The following is a 20,214-nucleotide window of genomic DNA, read 5'->3' on the forward strand; positions in this document are numbered from 1 at the left end:
GTGTGCAGGAGTCTTGGAGATGATCCGGTCTTTTTTGCTTATCAAGTATTTGTGTTGGTTCCCCTTCTATAGGAATTGATGGCTTTTAAGCTATCGTTGCAAGCAAGATGTGTGATGTTTTTGTGTGATTAAAGGTCAATAAGTTATTGTACTTCTTTTTTTAAGAGGTGATCTGCAAATGGAACATTTAATACACTTTGCAATAACTGCATAAGAATAAACAGGAAAAAAGAAGTTTAGAATAATGCTCAATTGCCACTCTCTTTTTTTTCTTCAGTGTTGAGGAAATCCCCAAATCTTGAAGGTTCTGGTGGATAACATGCTATGAATTTGCATTGTATACCTGCATTTTGTTTCAATACACTAAAAACGGTCTCATCCCAAGATCCTCTCAGTACTTTGAAGGGACACAAGTCATGAAATGAGGTTGCACAGCTGGCAAGAGCATGCTCCGAAATGAAGATGACAAAAATACGTAGTGCAGTCTTTTGAACTGCTGACATTGAACAGGGCGGATTAGGCGGCCTATATTAACAACAGGTGACAGGCTGCGGCGGCGAGGGCGGGGACAATGTCATGAAGGCTGATTTGGTCTTTCACAGATTCCAAGTACAGGCGGATATTAAAATATAAATAAAAGTTTTTTAACAATTACATACACAATGGAGAAAAATGAGGAGATAACTAAAGCCGACTTGTTTTGGGAGTTTTCATTTTATTTTATAATACAAAGTTAGAATACGCACCAATGACCTCACGGATATCAAAACCAAACATTGCAAGGCAACAGTAACATCATAAAATCTGTAACATCTAATGAATAAAGGATATAAAAGGACATTCAGACACAAAACTCAACCAGATAAATAACATTGCATCAACAATTATACACCAGTTCAGAACACGTCCGTACTGTATTCAGTGTTGCCTTGCTGCATTGCGGTTCAGATATTGAGACTTCACTCTTTTGAGGGTTTTCATTTGTCTGAACAATAAGTGTCTATGTATGCCCTGCAACTGAGTGGCGACTAGTTCAGGGTGTGGGCCGCCTTTTGACCATAGGGAGCGGGGATAGGCTTCAGCACCCCCCGCAAACCTTAACAGAATAAGCGGCGTTGGGACGGGATGAAAAAGAAAAAGTTGACTTCTACTTCATGGTTTTTGCCTATTGGCATTTTGGGGACATAACTCCTGTAATAAACGTGGGACTAGTGTCGAACACACGACCAATTTCACATCACATGCACAGAAAACAAACTAGTAGCTCAACATACTAGATTTTTAAAAGCAGCTTAGTCTGGTAACTTGTCTTATCTGCCTGAAGCTAACAGAAAAATTAACTATCGGCAAAAATGACTTTTTTTTTTTACTTCCCAACCCTGATTTAAGTCCACCAAATTGTTTCAACATGTAAAATGTGGAAAATCAAATAGCTCTACAAATCATTCTTGGAGCATAATTGAAATGAAATAAATGATCCCATAATAGCAAGAGATCAGTAAAAGATCTCACATTAGTCATGATTTTAACACATTAGGTGTAAAAAAAAACAACAACCCAAAAACAATTAATTTAAATTAATATAAAAGTGGTGAGGGGAACATAAAATCAAGACATGATGTCAGAAAAGTCAAGTGCGTCTCTGCTGACGCTGTGGTGAGCTCTAAATGCAGATGACATGCGGGTCAGAGGCTGCCGATGTTGGGGAAGCTCTTGAGCTTCTCTGGGAAGTCGTCTTTGTAGAGAACTGGGTCGGCCCGATGCTCCACCACCTTCAGAGGCATTGTGCCGAAAACTGATGCAAACTTGTTGATGCACTCCGATCTAGTGAGGAAAACAAAAACATTTGTGCATGTGATGTTGAAGTCTAAAGAATATAGTGGGTGAGCAATTTGGTACATGTTTCTTCAAATTTGAACTTGTAGTCAAGTCAAGTCAAATTTATTTATATCGCCCTTAATCACAAAAACCTCTCAAAGGGCTTTACATGGCTACAGTTGACAATTATTCCGGACATCCCCAGATCTTAACCCTCCTGAGGGCAAGGAAAAACTCACAAATCCCAAACTGGGGAAAAATGCGAAACCTTGAGACCGCAAATGGGAGGATACCCCTTCTCGGACGACCAGGCTGCAATGGATGCCGAGTGGGCAACGTTTAACACACAATAAAAAGTAAGGTAATGTAGATGTCTATTTAATCAGAAGAAGAGCTGCAGGAAGACACCCTCAGCTATCATGGCAGCGCCTGTGGAAAGGTGGTCCACCTCACATCTCATCTCATGTAGTGAATGGATTTGGATGAGAGATGCTGTAAAGCTCCTCAATTCACTTTAACATGGTCCTTGGCAACAAGATGGAACCAAAATAAACTGACTGTATTTATACAAGGCTACGTAATGATAGCCTGAGCATAAAAAGAGCAAGTGGGTAATTTCTGCGAATAACAAAAGACGTGCCCCCCCCCAAATAAAAAAGTAAATTGGCTAATGCAAATTTGCGGCGGCTCATTGTTGTGTCCATACAATCAAACAAATGAGCATTCAATTCAGAGTTGGCTAATTGCATTACCTCTCCACCATGTGAGTCTGATCCAGGGACAGTCCATCGATGGCTGTACACTCAGGACACTTGAACTTCTTCCTGGGTGTCACCTAAACAAAATCACAGTGGATGTGTGTTTGCAGTGAAAGACACTAAGAAGCCGTGTGAGAAACGGTGCGACAGGGTGAAGGCGTAGGTTGGGTGCGTGCATATTGTGATTTGGTAGCAGCATGCGAGTGTTTCTGTAAGCTTCGAGGGGGAGTTTGACCCTGCCGCTGATAAGGGAGGTTAAGGAACGGACTTGGGCCCCTACACCTGAATGAGGGAGGCCATGCAGCGAAGTGTCGGGGTGACAACTGATGGGACCCAGAGATGTCGGTCCGCTCTGTCTGTCTTCACTTCCACCCCCCTTTTTTATGAGCTAAGAGCCCCCAAACTAGCTGATGAGATGAATGTACCTTAATGGGGGCTTTGCCAGTAATGTTGGCCACAAGAAAGTTCATGGCAATATCTTCACAGTTCATGTGTGCGTCAACCCAGTTCTTGATGTCTCCAGGCATCTTGTATGTGTACAGGTAGTTGAAGTACTGCAACAAAAAGAGGCACATGAAACTGCCGATTAAGAAGAATAAAGTGGTCACCGGATGACCCAAGAGTACATAGGTGGGCGTCGCTGCATTAGACTTTGCTTCGAAGCTGATAGGAGGTGTGATAACCTTGCCCGACCTGCAACGTTCTGCTCATCCATCAACGTAATCTTGCCTTATAACCTTCATCGTCCACCCACAGGAAACTGCTCCCCCCACTCCAACCAAATGTCATTTAATCGCCAGTTAAAATGAAAAACATCCTTCCCAATACAAGTTACATACACATCAGCATTTTTATCATCATTTTCATTACGACGCTAAAACAAAAGTAAAAGTGGAAACTACCTTATGATAAAAAGCAGCGCCCGTTAGAACCATGGAGACCTCATTGGTCCATTCTGACTCGTACTTCCACTTTCCCATTTCATGGTCCCACAAGTGCAGTCGGCCTGGATAACCCACAAGCCTGTCAGGGAACTCCCTCCATACCTGTTGAAGTTGTCAGGATAGAAGCTCAAATCAACAAAGATCGAAGGACTATTTAGTCAAGTATGAATATTAGGATAGACATAATCATTTAGAGTCTGAAGGCTACAAATACGAGGTACCTCTTTCCTTAGTGGTCAACTGTACAACACAGTCAGTCCAAAAATATTTATGTTTGTAGTTTATGCCAGCACTATGCCATGTTGTTTCAACACACATGCCTACAGTAGTGGAATTTTAAATTTGTTTTGTTGGACTGAGTATAAAGACAATAATATCAACATTTAAATAGTGCTAACCAAATCAGGATTCGTTGTTCTAAATTATATTGTGGCAAGCTTAAGTAAATTGTACCGCTAAGTGGGAACCAGGTTTTTAACGGAAAGGAAAAGGGCAAGGAAAACTGGTGTAAGGCTGAATACAAGTGTAGCAATATTGAGTGGCTTTATAATGAACTAAACTATTATGCTTGAAACTTATAGCCAGTGAGTGTCAACTCTTTTACTGTGCTGATTCTAATTCCATGTAATTCTCCTTAAACTGGCTACAATTTTATGAAATTGCTTCTAAATGCAGTCAGGTGAGGGCAGGGGATATTAGTAGGCTCAGAGCCCGTCATCATTCCGCACTCATCAAACACAGTCAAAGCCTTGTTATATGACTCCAATCTTCTCCGGTAACTTTAATGCCTGAGATCACGAGGAAGTAGTTCCTGGCTCTTACGGAGGTCAGTAGAAACATGGGAAACAATTGGTGTAGGTTGTTTGGGACTTGCTCACCTCATAGCCAAACTGCAGTTCATCAGATGTCAACATGATGATGTCATCATCGATGGCCAACACCGCTTCAGTCTCAATTTCATCGTAGGGGAAAAAGCGGTTACTCAGCTTGTTCTCTTTGGTGCGCACAACTTTGAGAGGCACGCCAACCTTAGGCCAAAGAGATTCTGACAAGAAAAAAAACAAAGACTCATTTAGTAACAATAATTATCTAATAAAATCACTTTTACTAAAGAGAATAGTGTCTGTGTTAATGCCATGATGACTAAACCTTAATAGTCTATGATAATGACGCACCAGCCTTGACCCTTGACACGTTCTCGCACAAATATCACTGTACAGATTTGAATGCAACACTTGCACAAACGTTGATGCTGAAACACGTCAGATGAGCTTTCTTGGTGTTAACCACACAGATATGACATTTTACTGCAGCATCTTCTACGTAGAGACCCGTCAATAGGCCTCGTCAGAACTTAGCACGGGTACAATTTTGCTCTAACTGCTTTTAAGCAATTAGCTAGTGTTTTTTTTTTTTTTACAAGGTATTAATCTTTATTTATTTGTTGCTTTTTAAAACTGTGGTCAAAGAGTGCAAGCTTTAAGATGTTTAATGACACACTAGTTGGAGTTCACTGTGTGCTTTAAGATGTGACACACAAGTTGGAGTTCACTGTAAAACTAAACACACAACACAAAGAATTACAAAATGGATAATGGCTGGACGGATGGATATTTAATTTGTTTTAGATACTTTGCCAGCTTATGGTTTGCAATGAAGTTTATTGCCCGGCTATCGATAATTAGCATGAGACATTATAGGAGGAATTTACGTTCGAATCTAATAACAATTGCCATATGTCAATGTCATATCTCTTAGTGTAAATGAGTCATATGAAAATGAGTCATATTACCGATATTGGCAATTTTGTTCTCTCTTTATCTTCCAAGTCATTGTATCTCCAGGAAGAAAAGTTTTGAACCAGAATGTAAATGCTCAATTTGAGTAGGTATTGTTTAATAAATAAATAAATAAATTTAAAAAATCGGATTTGACGCCTAATTCTGAAAATAGTACCAGTAGATGTTTGACTTAATAACAGGATAGGAATCCTATCTTATCGTACAGAATAAGAAGCTAATTTCTTGTATAGAATAGGTGAGATATCCGAAAATAACAAATCTGTGTAAAGTAATTCCAACACTCAAGCCATTAAACTTCCCATGTACTTGAGACCTGAGAGTCCCCTCATTAATTCTAATGGGTCACGCCACTCCAGCCAGGCGCCGCTGACGCCTCTGATGAAAAGGAAACACGCAACAACGAGAAAGCACTTCAAAGTCTTCTCACTACTTCATTATACAGTATTAAGTCAACTCACGGTTGATTTGATTTCTGGTCAAGATCAGAAATGGTGCCAATAGGAGAGTAAGACAGCTTAATGGTGCTTTGCTATTTGTACTGCTACGCTAACAAACATTAGAGGTGGAAGAAATCATAAGTTTCCGGTGAAAAATGACAAATACAGCAGTCTGCTGCTGACATGAAATCCAGACTCATTGCTATGCCAGCGATTAAGGATGGTTAAAGTTTCATCAAGTACATTTAAGTACATTTCCAAGGCGGGGGAAATCTAAGCAAACTGACAGCGAAATGAAATAAATTGGCGAAGAGCGGACCTGATGCTTGGAAAACAAACGAACATTTTTTTAAATAAATGCTTGCAATTTAGTACCAGGGTCCTGGGCGCCTGCTGCTGAGGTCGCACTTTTTTTCTGTTATATATTTCTTTGGCACTATGTTTGTCATTTTCTGGCTGTTGTATTTCTATGTTTTGAGTTACTAAATAAAAAAAATTAAAATAAATTACATTGCTGCCAGTGGTGGCCTGCGTGCCTATTACGTCAGTGTTTCGTAGCTCTGGGAATCATATTGTTCATGTTTTTTCAGAGTGAAAACATAAACACGTTTCATTCAGAAATATTTCACATTATAAACATACAATCTTGCAGCCTGGCTCAAACGAGACATCGCTGCCAGTTTGGCCAAAGAAATGCGAAAACGCTTATTCTCAGGAAAACTTGACGTCATCAGCAGGCCTGCAGGCCACCGATGGACGATACAAAATTGCAGGCCAATTGAATTTGGTACCGGTCAGCTGCAAGTGTGTTAACGGCTCTATGTGGTTCTGGTTATTCAAAAGTGATTTAAGGCTGAATGTAAACAAACAATGGTCCCTCCGTGCATCCGTGCAGGGATGTTGTGCACGAAGGATCCATCACAGCAAATACACAAATCCTTTCCGCACCCACTTTCTTTGCGGGTGTGGCTTTTCAGGCTCGGCTCAGATATTAACATTATATTAGGTGTCTGCATGAAACGTGACATTCGCGCTGATATGGTTAACGTGGCAAGCAGTTTACCTGTTCACACACATTTCTCAACTTTCACCGTATTGTAACCTAACGTGAATATACTCACCCTCAGGAGGACTCTTGTTCTGGTGGTTCCAAACCACCAGCAACTTAGCCAAGCTAGGAACTTTTGAAATTTCTGTGATGACTCGGAAAAGGCTCTCGACTCGATCGTAGGTCAGCACCACTGCTGTGAACCCAGGAGCTCTCGGTGGGATAAGTGGCAAGAATAAGGGACTGTTTACACTGGACCACTTCTGGATAAGACAAAAGGCAAAGACACATACAAGCAACGCAGTTAACACACATTTGTAAACATATTTGGCAGCAAAAGCTTCGATAGTGTAACATGCACTGCAAGACTCAATTGTAACAGTTTTCAAATGATGGATTCTCTGAGCACGCAACAATGTCTCATGAGGGCTAACAGGCTGGGCAAAGAGCATTGGCCCAGTCCATCATATAAACCTTACGGAAGCAAGAGATCATGACGTGAAGACTAGATGTGAATTTACAACGAGGCTGACTGTCCCCTCTTAAATATCTACACGCTTTGTGGTGCTCGAGTGTTGGGGCCGAGAACGGGATGCAAGAAATGAGATGATGTTGACATGTGGAAATCAAGCGAAGCGAGTTTGCCAGGTAGTTAACGACGACTGTCGGACGACCTTCAAAGTTGTACTCCTCGTTCATTGCTCCCCATTAAAATGGCCTATAAAATGTGGGACTTTCACTGACCCCAACAGGTGAGCTTTCCAAGTTACCAAAAACAGATCATTATCATAAACATCAATTTGACACGGAAAGTAACATTGTCCAACAATACAAATTTAAATGATATTCCAACAAAGACAGCGATCACATCAAACTGAAAGTGTTCCGCCCCAGTTGCAGTGAAAATTTGTCAAAAAAGGACAATAAATCTGTGGCATTCTTGAAGTCCATATAAAGTTTGATTCTACGATAATATGGGACCTTCCACAACATTAAGCCAAGTCAAAGACAGCCACAAACCTTTTATACAACATCCGTTACCCATGCACCAGTAAAAACTTCCCTTTGCTGGCGAGTGGAAACTTCCCTGTGGTTGTTCTCACATTGTCAAGCCAGTAGAGGGGGAAATAATTAAAGTAACACATATACAAAACACACATTCAATACAAAAACACTCATCAAACCAAATAAATATAGATTAACAACTTCAGACAGACGTAACAGCTGAATAGTCTTTCCTGATTCATGTTTTTTTTTTTTAATCTTAGAAATTATCTTCACATTAAATGACACAAACTACATTATTGAGTGGATACTAGATATTTTTCGAAACATTTTCGGCTAACGTCAAGCTACCCAACACAGACAAAGTAGGCCTTATGCTCAAAAAGGAAGAAGGTTTGGACAAAAGGTCTTAACACATGGCGGGCGCAGTGTCAGTATTATGGTAGTATTTTTTTTTTTTTTTATTGTTTGGGTTGCTTTCAGCATTCATCTACAAATCAATATAAGGCAGAACAATTTTTATGAAAAATGAACAGAAAACTAAAACGTGCACTCCTCACTTTTGAGATGGTTATCAATGCGGAAAAAGTCTCAATTTACTCCACGGCTTAATTGACAGCCAAAACACCGTTGTATAGACCAAAACATCTTAAAGTCTGAGAGGCCTCTGCCTTAAAAGTAAACCCTTTACTCACAAGTCCCAGACAAAAAGCAGCCTGTCCTTCATTCTGAAAACCCAGCATAACAGCACCAGTAATTCTGGAAAATGTGCTTTCAATTACCAGCCTAAAAGACTACATGAGGTGAGGGGGTGGGAGCTCTGGCTGATTTATTTTGTGTTCTGTTCAAGTTCTTCTCACCATTCACTCACGGAATTGATCCCTGAAACACTTCACCTCCAATCTCAGACTGGATCGACAAAAAATCTTTACGTCCAGACAATTAACCTCCAAGTTGGACTCGGGTTGGGGATCCGAATGAAGTGGAAAATAAAGGGCAAATGTCATGCAAAGGCAGCAATTCTCCACTGAACAACTCATAATTCCGTACAAAGGTATGTGAACAGCACAGTTTTGTACACCTGATAGACTGAGAAAAACGTACACGTTTTCTCACATTCATGACTCTCTGTGCTGACTTAAGACAAGAGACTGGGCTGAATAACCACTCCAAAGATTGCATTGCCAAGATGTGCACAGCCACAAACTTTCATGACCACATGAATGCTAAGAACCCACCCTATCATTCACAAACAGACATACAAGAAGTTTTTCTCCCACCACAATACAGGCATCCCCTTCATTTAGCACTACTGCTGAGACTGTTAGGTGTATATCAAAGTCTAATGCACTGCTTGTGTGGTACAAAATAAATAAAACACCATGGCATCCACAGTGTATGTATGATGCGGAATGTAGTCCAATGGCCCTGAGCTGGTTCACAGAAGCTATCAACTGTGATCCATCTGCATGTGTAAGCAGGTATAACCTATGTTATATCGATTATGTTACGATCAGATTTATTGTTTCTTGTTTAATTTGCTGATAGTTCCCACTTGGCCTCCCCCCCTCCTAAATTGATGTATTATCCTGTATTCTTAATTTTCTGTGTTCATAATTTAAAATAAAATAATAGAAAATCAGTAGTAATCTAGATATGATCCATATTTTTTTCCCATGTTATTTAACCATATAGAGAAGCTGATTTTTTTAATGTGCAAATATTTACATATAAATATGTTTCAAATTTACTGTTTTGACAAACTGACACAATAATAAAGCTCCATATTATTAAAATCTAGTCTAGATAATCGAGATATAATCTATATTTTGTTCCTGTTATTTACCCATATAGAGAAGCAGATATTTTTAATGTTTACATGGAAATATTTTTCAAATTTACTGTTTTGACAAACTAACATAATGATAAAAGCTCCATATAATTAATATGTCAAAACATATTTACTCAAATTCACAAACATAAAAACAGTTAGTGGAAGATTTTTATGCCTGATTGATTCCTGACTTCTGATAGAGCCCAGCGAGTCTGCTATAATTTGGGTGGAAAAGGGTGAGTTTGAAATTCTACAGTCCAGATCAAAACTTGAAGAAGAAGAAGAGATAGAAGAGAAATGAAAAGAAAGAAACAAAGTAAGAGGAGAAAAAGAAACCCCAAGGAAACTAAAAAAAAAAAAACGGAATGTCACAAAATTTCCCCAGGATGCACTAAGGTTAAAGACTTTGGCTGTAGGTATCAAGGTTCAAAGTCAACGTAAACCATCAAAAACAAATGGAAGAACAACAGTGACACGGCCGAGAAGCTCCTCTAAAATGATGAAAAGCCAAAGAAAATCGGACAGAGTTGCTGCCAAGAGGCCTACAGCAACATTAAAGTCATCAGAATATTTTTGGCAAGCACTAACTGTTTACCACATGTGACAATGATTTCTATTCTTCATTCTACAAAGAAAAAAATCTCTTGGTTTTATTTCAAAAACACTCTCTTACACAAGCGTGTGTGTGTGTGCGTGTGTCCTATGGTTAGACGAGCTCGAGTTTGAATTTATCTGTTTTATTCACTGCAGATTACGAAAAGATGAGACCATATGTAAAGTGACGCATGGTGACAGAAGTGTCATGTTGGGGCAATTTTTCTAAAACTGGGTCTTGAGTCACAACTCACAATAGAGTAATTTTGGCTCAGAAGACTTCAAACAGAGTAGTTGGGCACTAAACACTAAGTATCTGGAAGAACGCCGACAAGACATCTGAGCTTTCGGCATGACAGTGATCTAAAGCATACAAGCAAACTGACAAAGAATATTTTCACTAGAAAACAATTTTTGGGAGAGAAAACAGACAATCAGCAAAGTGAGCTGATGAACGCTGAGCACAGGAAATGCTCCGCCATCTCACAGCTTTGGAGTGTCTTAGCAAATATTGCACTGTTTCGAAATGAGCATGGGAAAAAAAAAAAAAAATCTGTAATGAATCAAGTAGTCTAGTTATATCACAGAAAACGTGCCTGAAAAAAATAAAATACACATTCTTTGCTTGAATCAATATTTACATTTAGGCCCATCTTATCACGATGCATGTAAACATCAAGATTGCACAGTTACATACCACAACAGTTGGATTGTTCCACTGCTCATATGTATTTGCGGCATATGGGTAGATGCGGTCATTGATGATCTGGAGCGTAGTCAGTCCAATGGCCTTCATGGAGCTGAAATAGGCTTCCCAGAACCAGCGTGCCTACAAACAAAAACAGAACGCTTCAAATTTGATGACAAAAAGATCACTCGTGGTATCCCAATTGCGTAGATGTTTTTTCTCCCCAAATCAAATACATATATATACAACTCATTACATGGTACAGTAGTTTGCACATGATGAGGGAAAAAACAAAGGGTGAACATTTTTTGTCTATTACAATTTTTTAAGGTCCTCCATTTTTAAAGAAAGGCAAGCAATAAATTAATCTGTATTACAATAAACAAAAAATATTATCCATCAATATTATACTTTTAATATTATACTTTTATAGGTCAGACTTGTGCTAAAATAAAGGCAACGGAACCATGAATTATATGATATATCTACTTCAATTAGTGGTATTACTTTGCACTGTTTTGCTTTCACAACAACAACTGTACACCATTAACAAGTCAGCGAGTCATAAATCTCATTACAATGTTAATGCAAACTGATCTGCGGTTTCATAAAACAATATGTTACATGTGGACTGGACAGCCTCTGCAATTTGAGAAATGCATTCTACGACATTGGGATGTCAACAGCCATGTTGTCAAAATTAACTACACGACTCCACTGGCCTCTTAACGTCCACCTTCCATGGTTATAAATACCAATGAAGATATACCAACAGACCTTTGACCCTAGCTACTACCTAAAGCCTTGTGGATCAAATATCCTTTAAAACCGAATCTTTGGCTAATTGCCTCAGATCATTTCACTTTTAGAAATGTTGATGTTGACATGGAGAGCCGGAAACTAGAATGTTGTTGTCATAGATAAATCAGTGTGCAGGATTCCAGCCAATATTATACTGGAGCTAAATTAAGAAAAAGAGAAAAAGAATGACTATTTATTATTTACTTTCTGTACAAACCTCATTCATGTTAATACATATACCCACATTGAACATACTGTAAATAAGATTTTTTAACCTTCATTCTTAGACTAATAGCTATACTGTAAATAAGATCTTTCATTTTTATTCTCAGACTTCCTATTATACTTTTTTAAATTTTGTATGTTTGCACTAGGAAGGGAGCATCTATCCGAATTTCGTTACAACTAAGTTGTAAAATGACAATAAAGGGCATTCTATTCTATTCTATTAGTCTTTCTGTTCTACTGTTAAAAATCTGTGCTCTAGACTTAAATATAAAAGAATGCCTTGTTATCTAGAAGTAGTTCTGACCAAATATGGTAATTTTATAGCACTATAGAAATGTCAAAATAATTGCCAGTGGAATTATAGGAATACTGTTTTAATATTTCCATTTAATACTAAACATGAACTGATTATTAATCAATAACAATTATAGCAGACATTCTTATATTCTTATAATTGTATATCTGTTCAATTGTGCATACACTAAATTAAAAAGGCATACAAAAAAAGGGTTGGGCTGTTTTGTACTAAAAAAAAAAAAAAAAAAAGGGTCAGTTCGACCTGACTTCTTGGGTCGGTCCGACTTTTCAACCAAAATTGGGCTGTTTTTAACCCAGCCTTTTTAAGAGTGTAATTAAGGGTCGGAATTTGAGTGATAACAATTTGTATTGAATTTGTGTGAATACTGAGTTGCACGCTGTTACAAAATGGTTCAAAATAAATAAGTTGTCACTCAATATAAACAAATGTAACTTCATGATCTTCTGCAATATAAATAAATCTTACCCCAAAGAACAGGCCAAAATTTACATAAATAATAACGAAATCCATCAAGTTACTAGCACTAAATTCCTAGGAGTTATAGTAGATAAACACTTAAACTGGTCTGAACACATTGATTTGGTTTGCAAAAGATCCATGAAAACGCTAGGTATCTTACGAAAAGTTTGTCCCTTGGTCCATCCGTCTGCTCATCTCACTCTGTATTATAGTTTCCTCTTTCCTTTACTCAATTACTGCAACATAGTCTGGGCAGCTACATATCCAACATACCTCAGCAAATTACTCATCATACAAAAGAAGTTCCTAAAAATGATCTCTTTTTCAAATAGATATGAACCATCGGCACCATTGTTTAGAAACTATTCATTACTGCCAATTGATAAAGTAAATATTCATCAAACCTGTCTACTCACCCATAAATATATATACAGGAAACACTGTCTTCCAGCCACTTTTCATAATTTCTTCGCATTTGTATCGGAATTACATTCTTATCCTACAAGACAGGGGGACAATCTCCACCCACCGTCCTGTCGAACATCACGCCATCAATACAATATCCATTTTAGAGGGCCCTCACTCTGGAATGAGCTACCAATCCATATTCGATCCATATCTTCACAGGTTGCTTTTAGAAAGCACCTGAAACACCACCTTCTCCACTCATGATCCTACCAGTCCAAAATTACTCCACCGCACTCAGCTGATCCATACTAAGAACATCAACTTAAACCACTATTTATACCCTGATTCTTCCTTGTTTTGTTATTTTCTGTTTGCAGTTCTTCTGCTTCCGCTCAGCTATTTTCTTACCTGGTGTTTTTTGATTGTTTCAACATCACTAAAGTGTCAAATTTTGTTTCTCTTGTTTCTCATTTTGTATAGTGTATTTGTTTATGTATGTATACGTTCACTTTCGTATATATGCATATATAAATATGACGATTTAATATTTAGCTAGTTATGCTTGTGTTTATTCATTGATGTTTATTCATTTATATATATATATATATATATATATATATATATATATATATTATTATTATTATTTTTTTCTTTCTTAAACACTTGAATAATATTTGATGTCACAGCACTTTGTTTGTTGTGCACTTTGATTATACAGGAGTGGAGCTCCTTACAAGCCCTAGGCTTCGTCTCCCTCCCTGCACTGTTATTTGTTATAATAATATGTGCTAAACAATAAACTAAACTAAACTAAAACTATTAAATTTTGGCATTAACCCAGCAAAAAATACTATTGGTTTTGCGGATTCTTGACCAACACTGAAGTTGCAGTTACCAATAAAGGAGGTCAAGGTTTGTCTTTGTTGTCTCAGTGTTAAATAAAGATGGCTAATTTGATCTGGTCACCATGTGAGTATGGTGCTGTATCATTTAACATGTTAAATACATCTTTTACTTTTACTTTGAAAGACTGGTGAGGAAAATCCAAACAGACTTTCAAATCTCCTGGGGGAATCCCAACACTTCATAAATCAGCTGGTGATGAAAGTTTTCTTTTCTAACTGGGAGGAGGATGTAAGAAAACTGTGCTGGCCTGAGGGAATGACCCTCAGCCCTCCAGCTCCCCCATTGCTGCACAAATTGTACGTGCTGGAATGAAAAAGACCCCCCCCCCCCCACACACACACACACAATTGCAACATAAACAACTTACCTTTTCATCCTTGTTTAGAACATTGAACAGTCGATAAATCATAATGATTAATAAAAAGAAATGTATGAATTAAGATGTGCTTGCATACACACACATCTCATTGCAAACATTGTTAATAAAGAGTTACTGGTAGTAGCGAACCAAAGCACGAAGTTCAAGAGCCCCCTCTCTTTAACCATTTAAATCATTAGAGAAGAGGTCAAAGTCATGAGCAGAAACAGTTGGGAGTACAGAAGTCTTTGTTTAAGTCTACTTGTCAAGTATGTGACAGATGACTGCACCTATAGCGCAGATCTGCTAGCCACTGAGTGAGCCGTGGCGAGAACCAGGCAATCATTAGTGATTTGGACTTACTTAATCAAAAACAGCAGCCAAACCGCATGTCAGCTGCTCACTGGGAATAATGTTGTGCTACACATTAATTAACACTTACTTGACTTTTACCTGTGGTCTAATGCCTAAATACACTCATCTCTTTTGTTCCAACTCAGCATATTTAAAAATTGACATTTTGATTTAAAAAGAAAATATGTTTTCAATCAAACAGCTTCCGTTTCTCCAGGATGCGCACAAATTACAGTTAACTCAAAATCTTTAAAAATAAAGTGATAGGCATCTGTCGCGAGGAACAAGAATTTACCAGTATTGGCTTGAAATTATATATATTGTGCCTATCCATACATACATGACAACTGATGACTGACGACAACTAACCACAAGATGATAATGAATCTTTCCAAAGGAAAGCTATTTTGGTCACAAATACGAATGAAGTGTAAACAACTTCTATTAAATTGTTCCCTAATATTACATAATTTAAAAAGTAAAAACCTATTCGTCAAACGTTTAGGCACATTTTCCGGTGCTATTGAATAAGAAAAACTTGTCCAAAAATGTAAATACATTTCCATGAAGCTTTGAAAAATCAAACAACAGCTTCAGTCCCGAGACTTGTGAGCCCTCTGCTGGTAAAACTGATAAACTGCAACCATAACAATGCCCAAAATGCAATGTAAAATATGACTAGCAATTCCCTTGCAATGGAATTAAGATGTACACCGTTTTGTTACAAAACTGGAGAAATCACTGAGGAGTTCACATATCCAATTAACAGACGCTTCAGATAAAAAAAAGGTTATTTTTATGCGTTTGACTGGTGACAGTTTATTGAGGGTTATCCTCAGTTAACATGGGCCTTGGACAGCAAAATCTTGCCATGTTTTAGATTTTTTTAGATATATTTTGACACCCAACTCACACGGCCCATACTTTTAAAAGGAGTACCAGTAGTTTCTGGTGTAATTGGTGAATGGATCAAAGTTGATATGAGGGAATGAAGAGCAGCAAATCTCCTGTTTATTGTAGTGGATACGAATGGAGACATTAGATTAGATGTCTGCTATTCATTTGTGTCGACAAGAAGAATAAAATTGAAAATGTGGTACTAATATCAGTCAGACTTTCTGTTTTGGTATTTAAAGCAACAATATGCAGTGAGTCATTTTTTAATAGCTTTAAAACTCATGGTGATGGTACCGCGAAGTGACAGCGAGCGTAGTCACTATCAGTGGTATAGATAAGAACCTGTTAAACAAGGCAGGTCACCTCGTGTTGTGTTAGCGCCAGCTTAAGTTCAAAGTTGTTTGTGTCCATTTTCACACGGGGATGGGTTAAATGCAGAGGAAAAATTTCACCACACCCAGATGTGTGTGTGACGATCATTGGGACTTTAACTTTAACTTAAAGCAGATGCCTATCACTAGTATGACACACTGCCTGTCTGACTTTTCATTTTCCCTTACTCGGTGAAAATGCAGCTAAATAGAAAGCAAATGTGTCAAACCACTGTGACAGTTACCTGTCTCTGCATCTCCTCCACTTGTCTGTGCGGAATACTCTTCAAGATGGTGTACATCTCGGAGAGCTTCTCCTCTGGGATAACCACCGATGCTCTGTGCCAGATAACCGACACGACTTAAGTGAGTTGAATCAAGTTCTTTCATGCTTAATGGAAGCTGCTCTGAATTAGTCTGACCTTTTCCAGTCAAGAACTTCAGAAAAAGGGAGGATGTAGGAGTCAGCAAGGATGACAGGGACGCAACCAGCTTGCAGCACATCACTGAGAGTAGCCTGACCTAAGCGTGCGCCCCTCAAAACCACACAAAAGGAGGATTCCTGCAGACATTGGACAAGCATCATCACCGTGTTTCACACTGACAACTTTCATCTTAAAATCTTTGCATGCAGGTGTATTTACCTGCAGGATCTGCGGGTAGTCAAACACCTGTCCCTTGTGACAACGCTTTCGAGCAGAGGTAGCTCCCTGGGAGAGGTTGCTACACTTGTCCAGAAGGAGTAGTGCCTCGCCATTTTCTTCCTTCAGGCGTTCAAGTTCAGCCCGATATTCACGGTGAATGGCTGTCTGAGATGACAGGATGAAGTAGCGGCGAGGCCTGGAGGAATGAAGACCAGACACTGAGAATGATTTATCGCAACATCACACAACTGCCCCACATTGGCTCAAGATGAAAACTTTACTTCATCGCAAGGTTTACTCACTAAAATGTTTAAGCCATGTGTCAATATAGGTACTCAGAGTGCTCGTGTTCATGGTTATCCACGAACCCAAATCATTTTGCATTAACGTGTTAGATTTTCTTGTCATTTTTCCTGTTCTTGCATCCAATGATTGGCTTGATCTTTGAATCACACTGAACAACTGCATATATTTCACGAAGAGAACCGCAAACAGAGGCACTGCGTACGGTTGCAATGACCTCACCCAGGCTGTCTCTCGGGTAGCTCAACATCAGCAGAGAGGGGGCTGTAAACTGGGATGCTGATGTCGTAACCTTGTCTGTACGTCCATGTGGAGAAACCCCCTCCTGCCAAGAGCGCTCTGGAAAAAAAAAAAAGACCAATCAGCCTTGACTGGAACACAAAGGATTTTAACAGAATTTACTAACAAAATGCCTGCAAAATTGCTCTTTAGGTTACTATCCCTTACATGATTTATGGCCAAGTGCAACTTTGAGTGATGAAGTACTTTTGGTATTCCATTCAACTCAAAATGCAAAGGCAATGCACTGAAGTCCCTCTACACCTGGTTCCAATAAAGTTTCATGCCAAATGGACTCTGGATGAGCTCAGGATATTCCTTACATCTAAAGATATTGTTCATCGTCTCACATTAAACCACCAACCATCCCTTTAATGTAGCGGATATCTATTTGTAGCTATTTGTAAATATATAATTCACCTCCTGGAAATAATTTTTTACATGTGTGTTCTGCTTCGACCGTGTGATCCAGCCAAAATGTCGAGGTCCACACAATCAATCATTTTTGGGGCGCTGTGCCACCTACCTCACGGTCCATTTATAAGATGTCTGTTTTCAAACACAATATCTTGACTGTAGTAGGAGGTCATCTGAGGATGCCATTGGATCCCCACCCCCCACCCCCGCTCAACATAAAAACACATTTAACTTCTTTGCTTATGTTGCACCTACCAACATGCACTTTGCTTTTCCCTCTAACTCACAAATTGCTTTGTTTGTGCAAGACAAATGCTAAAGTAAACGTTTATTGTTTTCATTTTGTCTTCTACCAGTGCTGCTGAAAATATGATTATACATTTATAAAAAAGAAAGATTGTTTCTGAACAAGCTACCTGTCTCTGGGTACATCCAAAGCAGTGTTGTAGTCTGGTGGGCCCCCTGGCAGCATGTTAAAAAGGAGATGATTCATCCCCTTGTTCCACCTTAAAAAAATACATAAATAATAAAAACACAAAAAGACTACTTGATGCAATGATAGATTTACATTATCAAGTTAAAAAAGAAAACCAAATTAATTGATTCACAAAACAATTAAATGCAAGAAGATGACGACGATAACATAGAAGGAGGAACAGCAAAAGGAGCAGCTGTCATGGCTGCCAACGTTTGAGTGACTCTCGAACTGCCAAGTCATTGAAGCTCAAAACAAACGCTGACAACACCCGCAAAACGAAACGGGGTCTTTGAGTGTTAAGGAGTAACAACACAATCCGAGACCAACAACACGTGCTCCGAATTGAGGGTTTATTTGGCATGCTCGAAACCCGCCCTGAAGCCTCGGCACATTTCATACCATCACAACTTGTCCAGTAAAGACGATTTTGATTCAGAAGAATTTAACTGCGAGATATTTACCTGGGTAGCATTGCCAAAGCTTGGGCAGTCTCTTTGATTCGCAGGGAGTTCTGATTCAGGACATCAGTCGATGGGATAAAAAGACAAGCCCTGTTGACATCATCAGTGTAGAAGTCACTGTCCGAAATGGCACTGAGAAGGTCATTATATTCTCGAGAAAGTCCAGTGCTGCTGATGGGAACTCCAAGTTCATCAACATATCTCTGCAGCGGGTAGATGTAAACCTAAACAAAGAAACAAATAAGAGCAAGATTGAGTCATATAAATGTGGGGTGGATGTGTTTCACAGGGATTATTACCTTAATTCGGTTCTTAGGGTTGTAGCCACATTTATACACATCGAAACAAGTGTGCATGCGACACCCAAGGTCTCCCCTCTCAGGAATCGGATTGGAGACTTGGAGGCGCACCAGAGGAACATCTTGAGCACTGTGTTTGTCTACGGTCAAGTCAGCTGCGGACTCAAAGGAGTGAGGCCAGAACTGGAACATCCCAGTGGCAATGAGGCCAAGCAACACCACGGAGAAGAGTGTGATATAGTATATACGATGCTTGATTTTCATCCGTGGGATCAGAGGAGGTCCCCGGGAGCTGTATTTGCCAGATGCATACATGGCTGCCTCCTGACTGTCTGCCCAGCCTCTGGAATGACAGTGACAACTATACATTACGTGTGCTGCTAAATAATGAGGTTTGTGAAAACGCCTTCAAATAATCACGTCATCAATCTGTAGTCTATTGTACAGTACTAGTTCTCCCGGCACACCCAGAAAGCCAGCTAACCTGTTTTTCCCCAAATGTCGAAGTTGTGATTTTTAAAAGTAGGACCTGCTCACGTCATCATTAGTGGTTTATACCTGTAGTTGAATGCCCACTTTGGACAACCATTTTGTGGCGGATACACACATACATAACTTGATAATACATTTTATAATACAAGTTTACTCCTATACATTTTGTCACCCCTTACTCTAAGACGATCGCGCCTGCTTGTATTCTTTATATTATTGTACATAAAGCGCAACGAAAAAACACGTTATGGATGGATATGGCAAGACAGATATCACACAATTGACTATCTTATTATGTGAGATTTTAGACATGATTATGAATCTGAAAGCTAACGTAGAAAATATAGCTAGTTACATTAGCTTACTAAAATCATCTTAAAAAAACGTTACCAACAAGAAAAAACATCACAATTGTCTAATTAAATGTGGACACCGTCGATGCGTGTTTTACTTACCAAGACGTTCAACAAATGAAATGTTGACTTCCGTGTCAATTCATGATAGCATGCTAGTTTAGCAAAACAACCGAAGGGGCCAACCGGAAAACATTTCGTCACTTCCTGTGCAACGCGGATTTCTTCCCGGATGTGCAGCCACGAGAGAGAGGCTCCCTCTAGCGGCTGCACCAGTGGAGAGAAGTAACAAGGTGTCCAGCGTCGACGTTCTTCTACTTACCTTACCAATATCGGCGTGAGGTCAACGTACATGTAAAGGTCAAATCGGTAGGCCAGTCAGAGAGCGGGGGATTGATTTTTTATATAATTATAATGTAATAATATAATAATTAGAATATAATTTGTCTAATACATAGT

General features: G+C 38.9%; 1 protein-coding gene across 1 annotated transcript; it reads right to left on the reverse strand.

Annotated features, from left to right (window-relative positions):
• Positions 1 to 694: 694 nt before the first annotated feature.
• On the reverse strand, positions 695 to 19,983 carry LOC119121007 (exostosin-2). The gene is made up of 15 exons (XM_037248339.1): positions 19,858 to 19,983; positions 18,911 to 19,253; positions 18,612 to 18,835; positions 18,089 to 18,178; positions 17,199 to 17,315; positions 16,674 to 16,869; positions 16,452 to 16,591; positions 16,275 to 16,368; positions 10,938 to 11,069; positions 6,881 to 7,070; positions 4,399 to 4,565; positions 3,479 to 3,622; positions 3,002 to 3,130; positions 2,571 to 2,653; positions 695 to 1,824 (listed from the first exon to the last, which is right to left on the reverse strand). The coding sequence occupies exons 2-15, from the start codon at positions 19,223 to 19,225 to the stop codon at positions 1,686 to 1,688; spliced, it is 2,160 nt and encodes a 719-aa protein (XP_037104234.1). The 5' UTR covers positions 19,226 to 19,253; positions 19,858 to 19,983; the 3' UTR covers positions 695 to 1,685.
• Positions 19,984 to 20,214: the final 231 nt, after the last annotated feature.

The sequence above is a fragment of the Syngnathus acus genome, chromosome 3, assembly GCF_901709675.1.
Source record: "Syngnathus acus chromosome 3, fSynAcu1.2, whole genome shotgun sequence".
Classification (NCBI taxonomy): domain Eukaryota; kingdom Metazoa; phylum Chordata; class Actinopteri; order Syngnathiformes; family Syngnathidae; genus Syngnathus; species Syngnathus acus.

What these genes read in the sequence shown, in the direction of transcription:
- LOC119121007 (XM_037248339.1), bottom strand. Translation starts at nt 19,225, where the DNA reads ATGTATGCATCTGGCAAATACAGCTCCCGGGGACCTCCTCTGATCCCA. An exon ending in GGAACAATCCAACTGTTGTG is followed by an intron (nt 7,071 to 10,937) that starts GTATGTAACTGT and finishes TGTCTTATCCAG; the next exon opens with AAGTGGTCCAGTGTAAACAG. An exon ending in CAGACTCACATGGTGGAGAG is followed by an intron (nt 1,825 to 2,570) that starts GTAATGCAATTA and finishes TTTCCTCACTAG; the next exon opens with ATCGGAGTGCATCAACAAGT.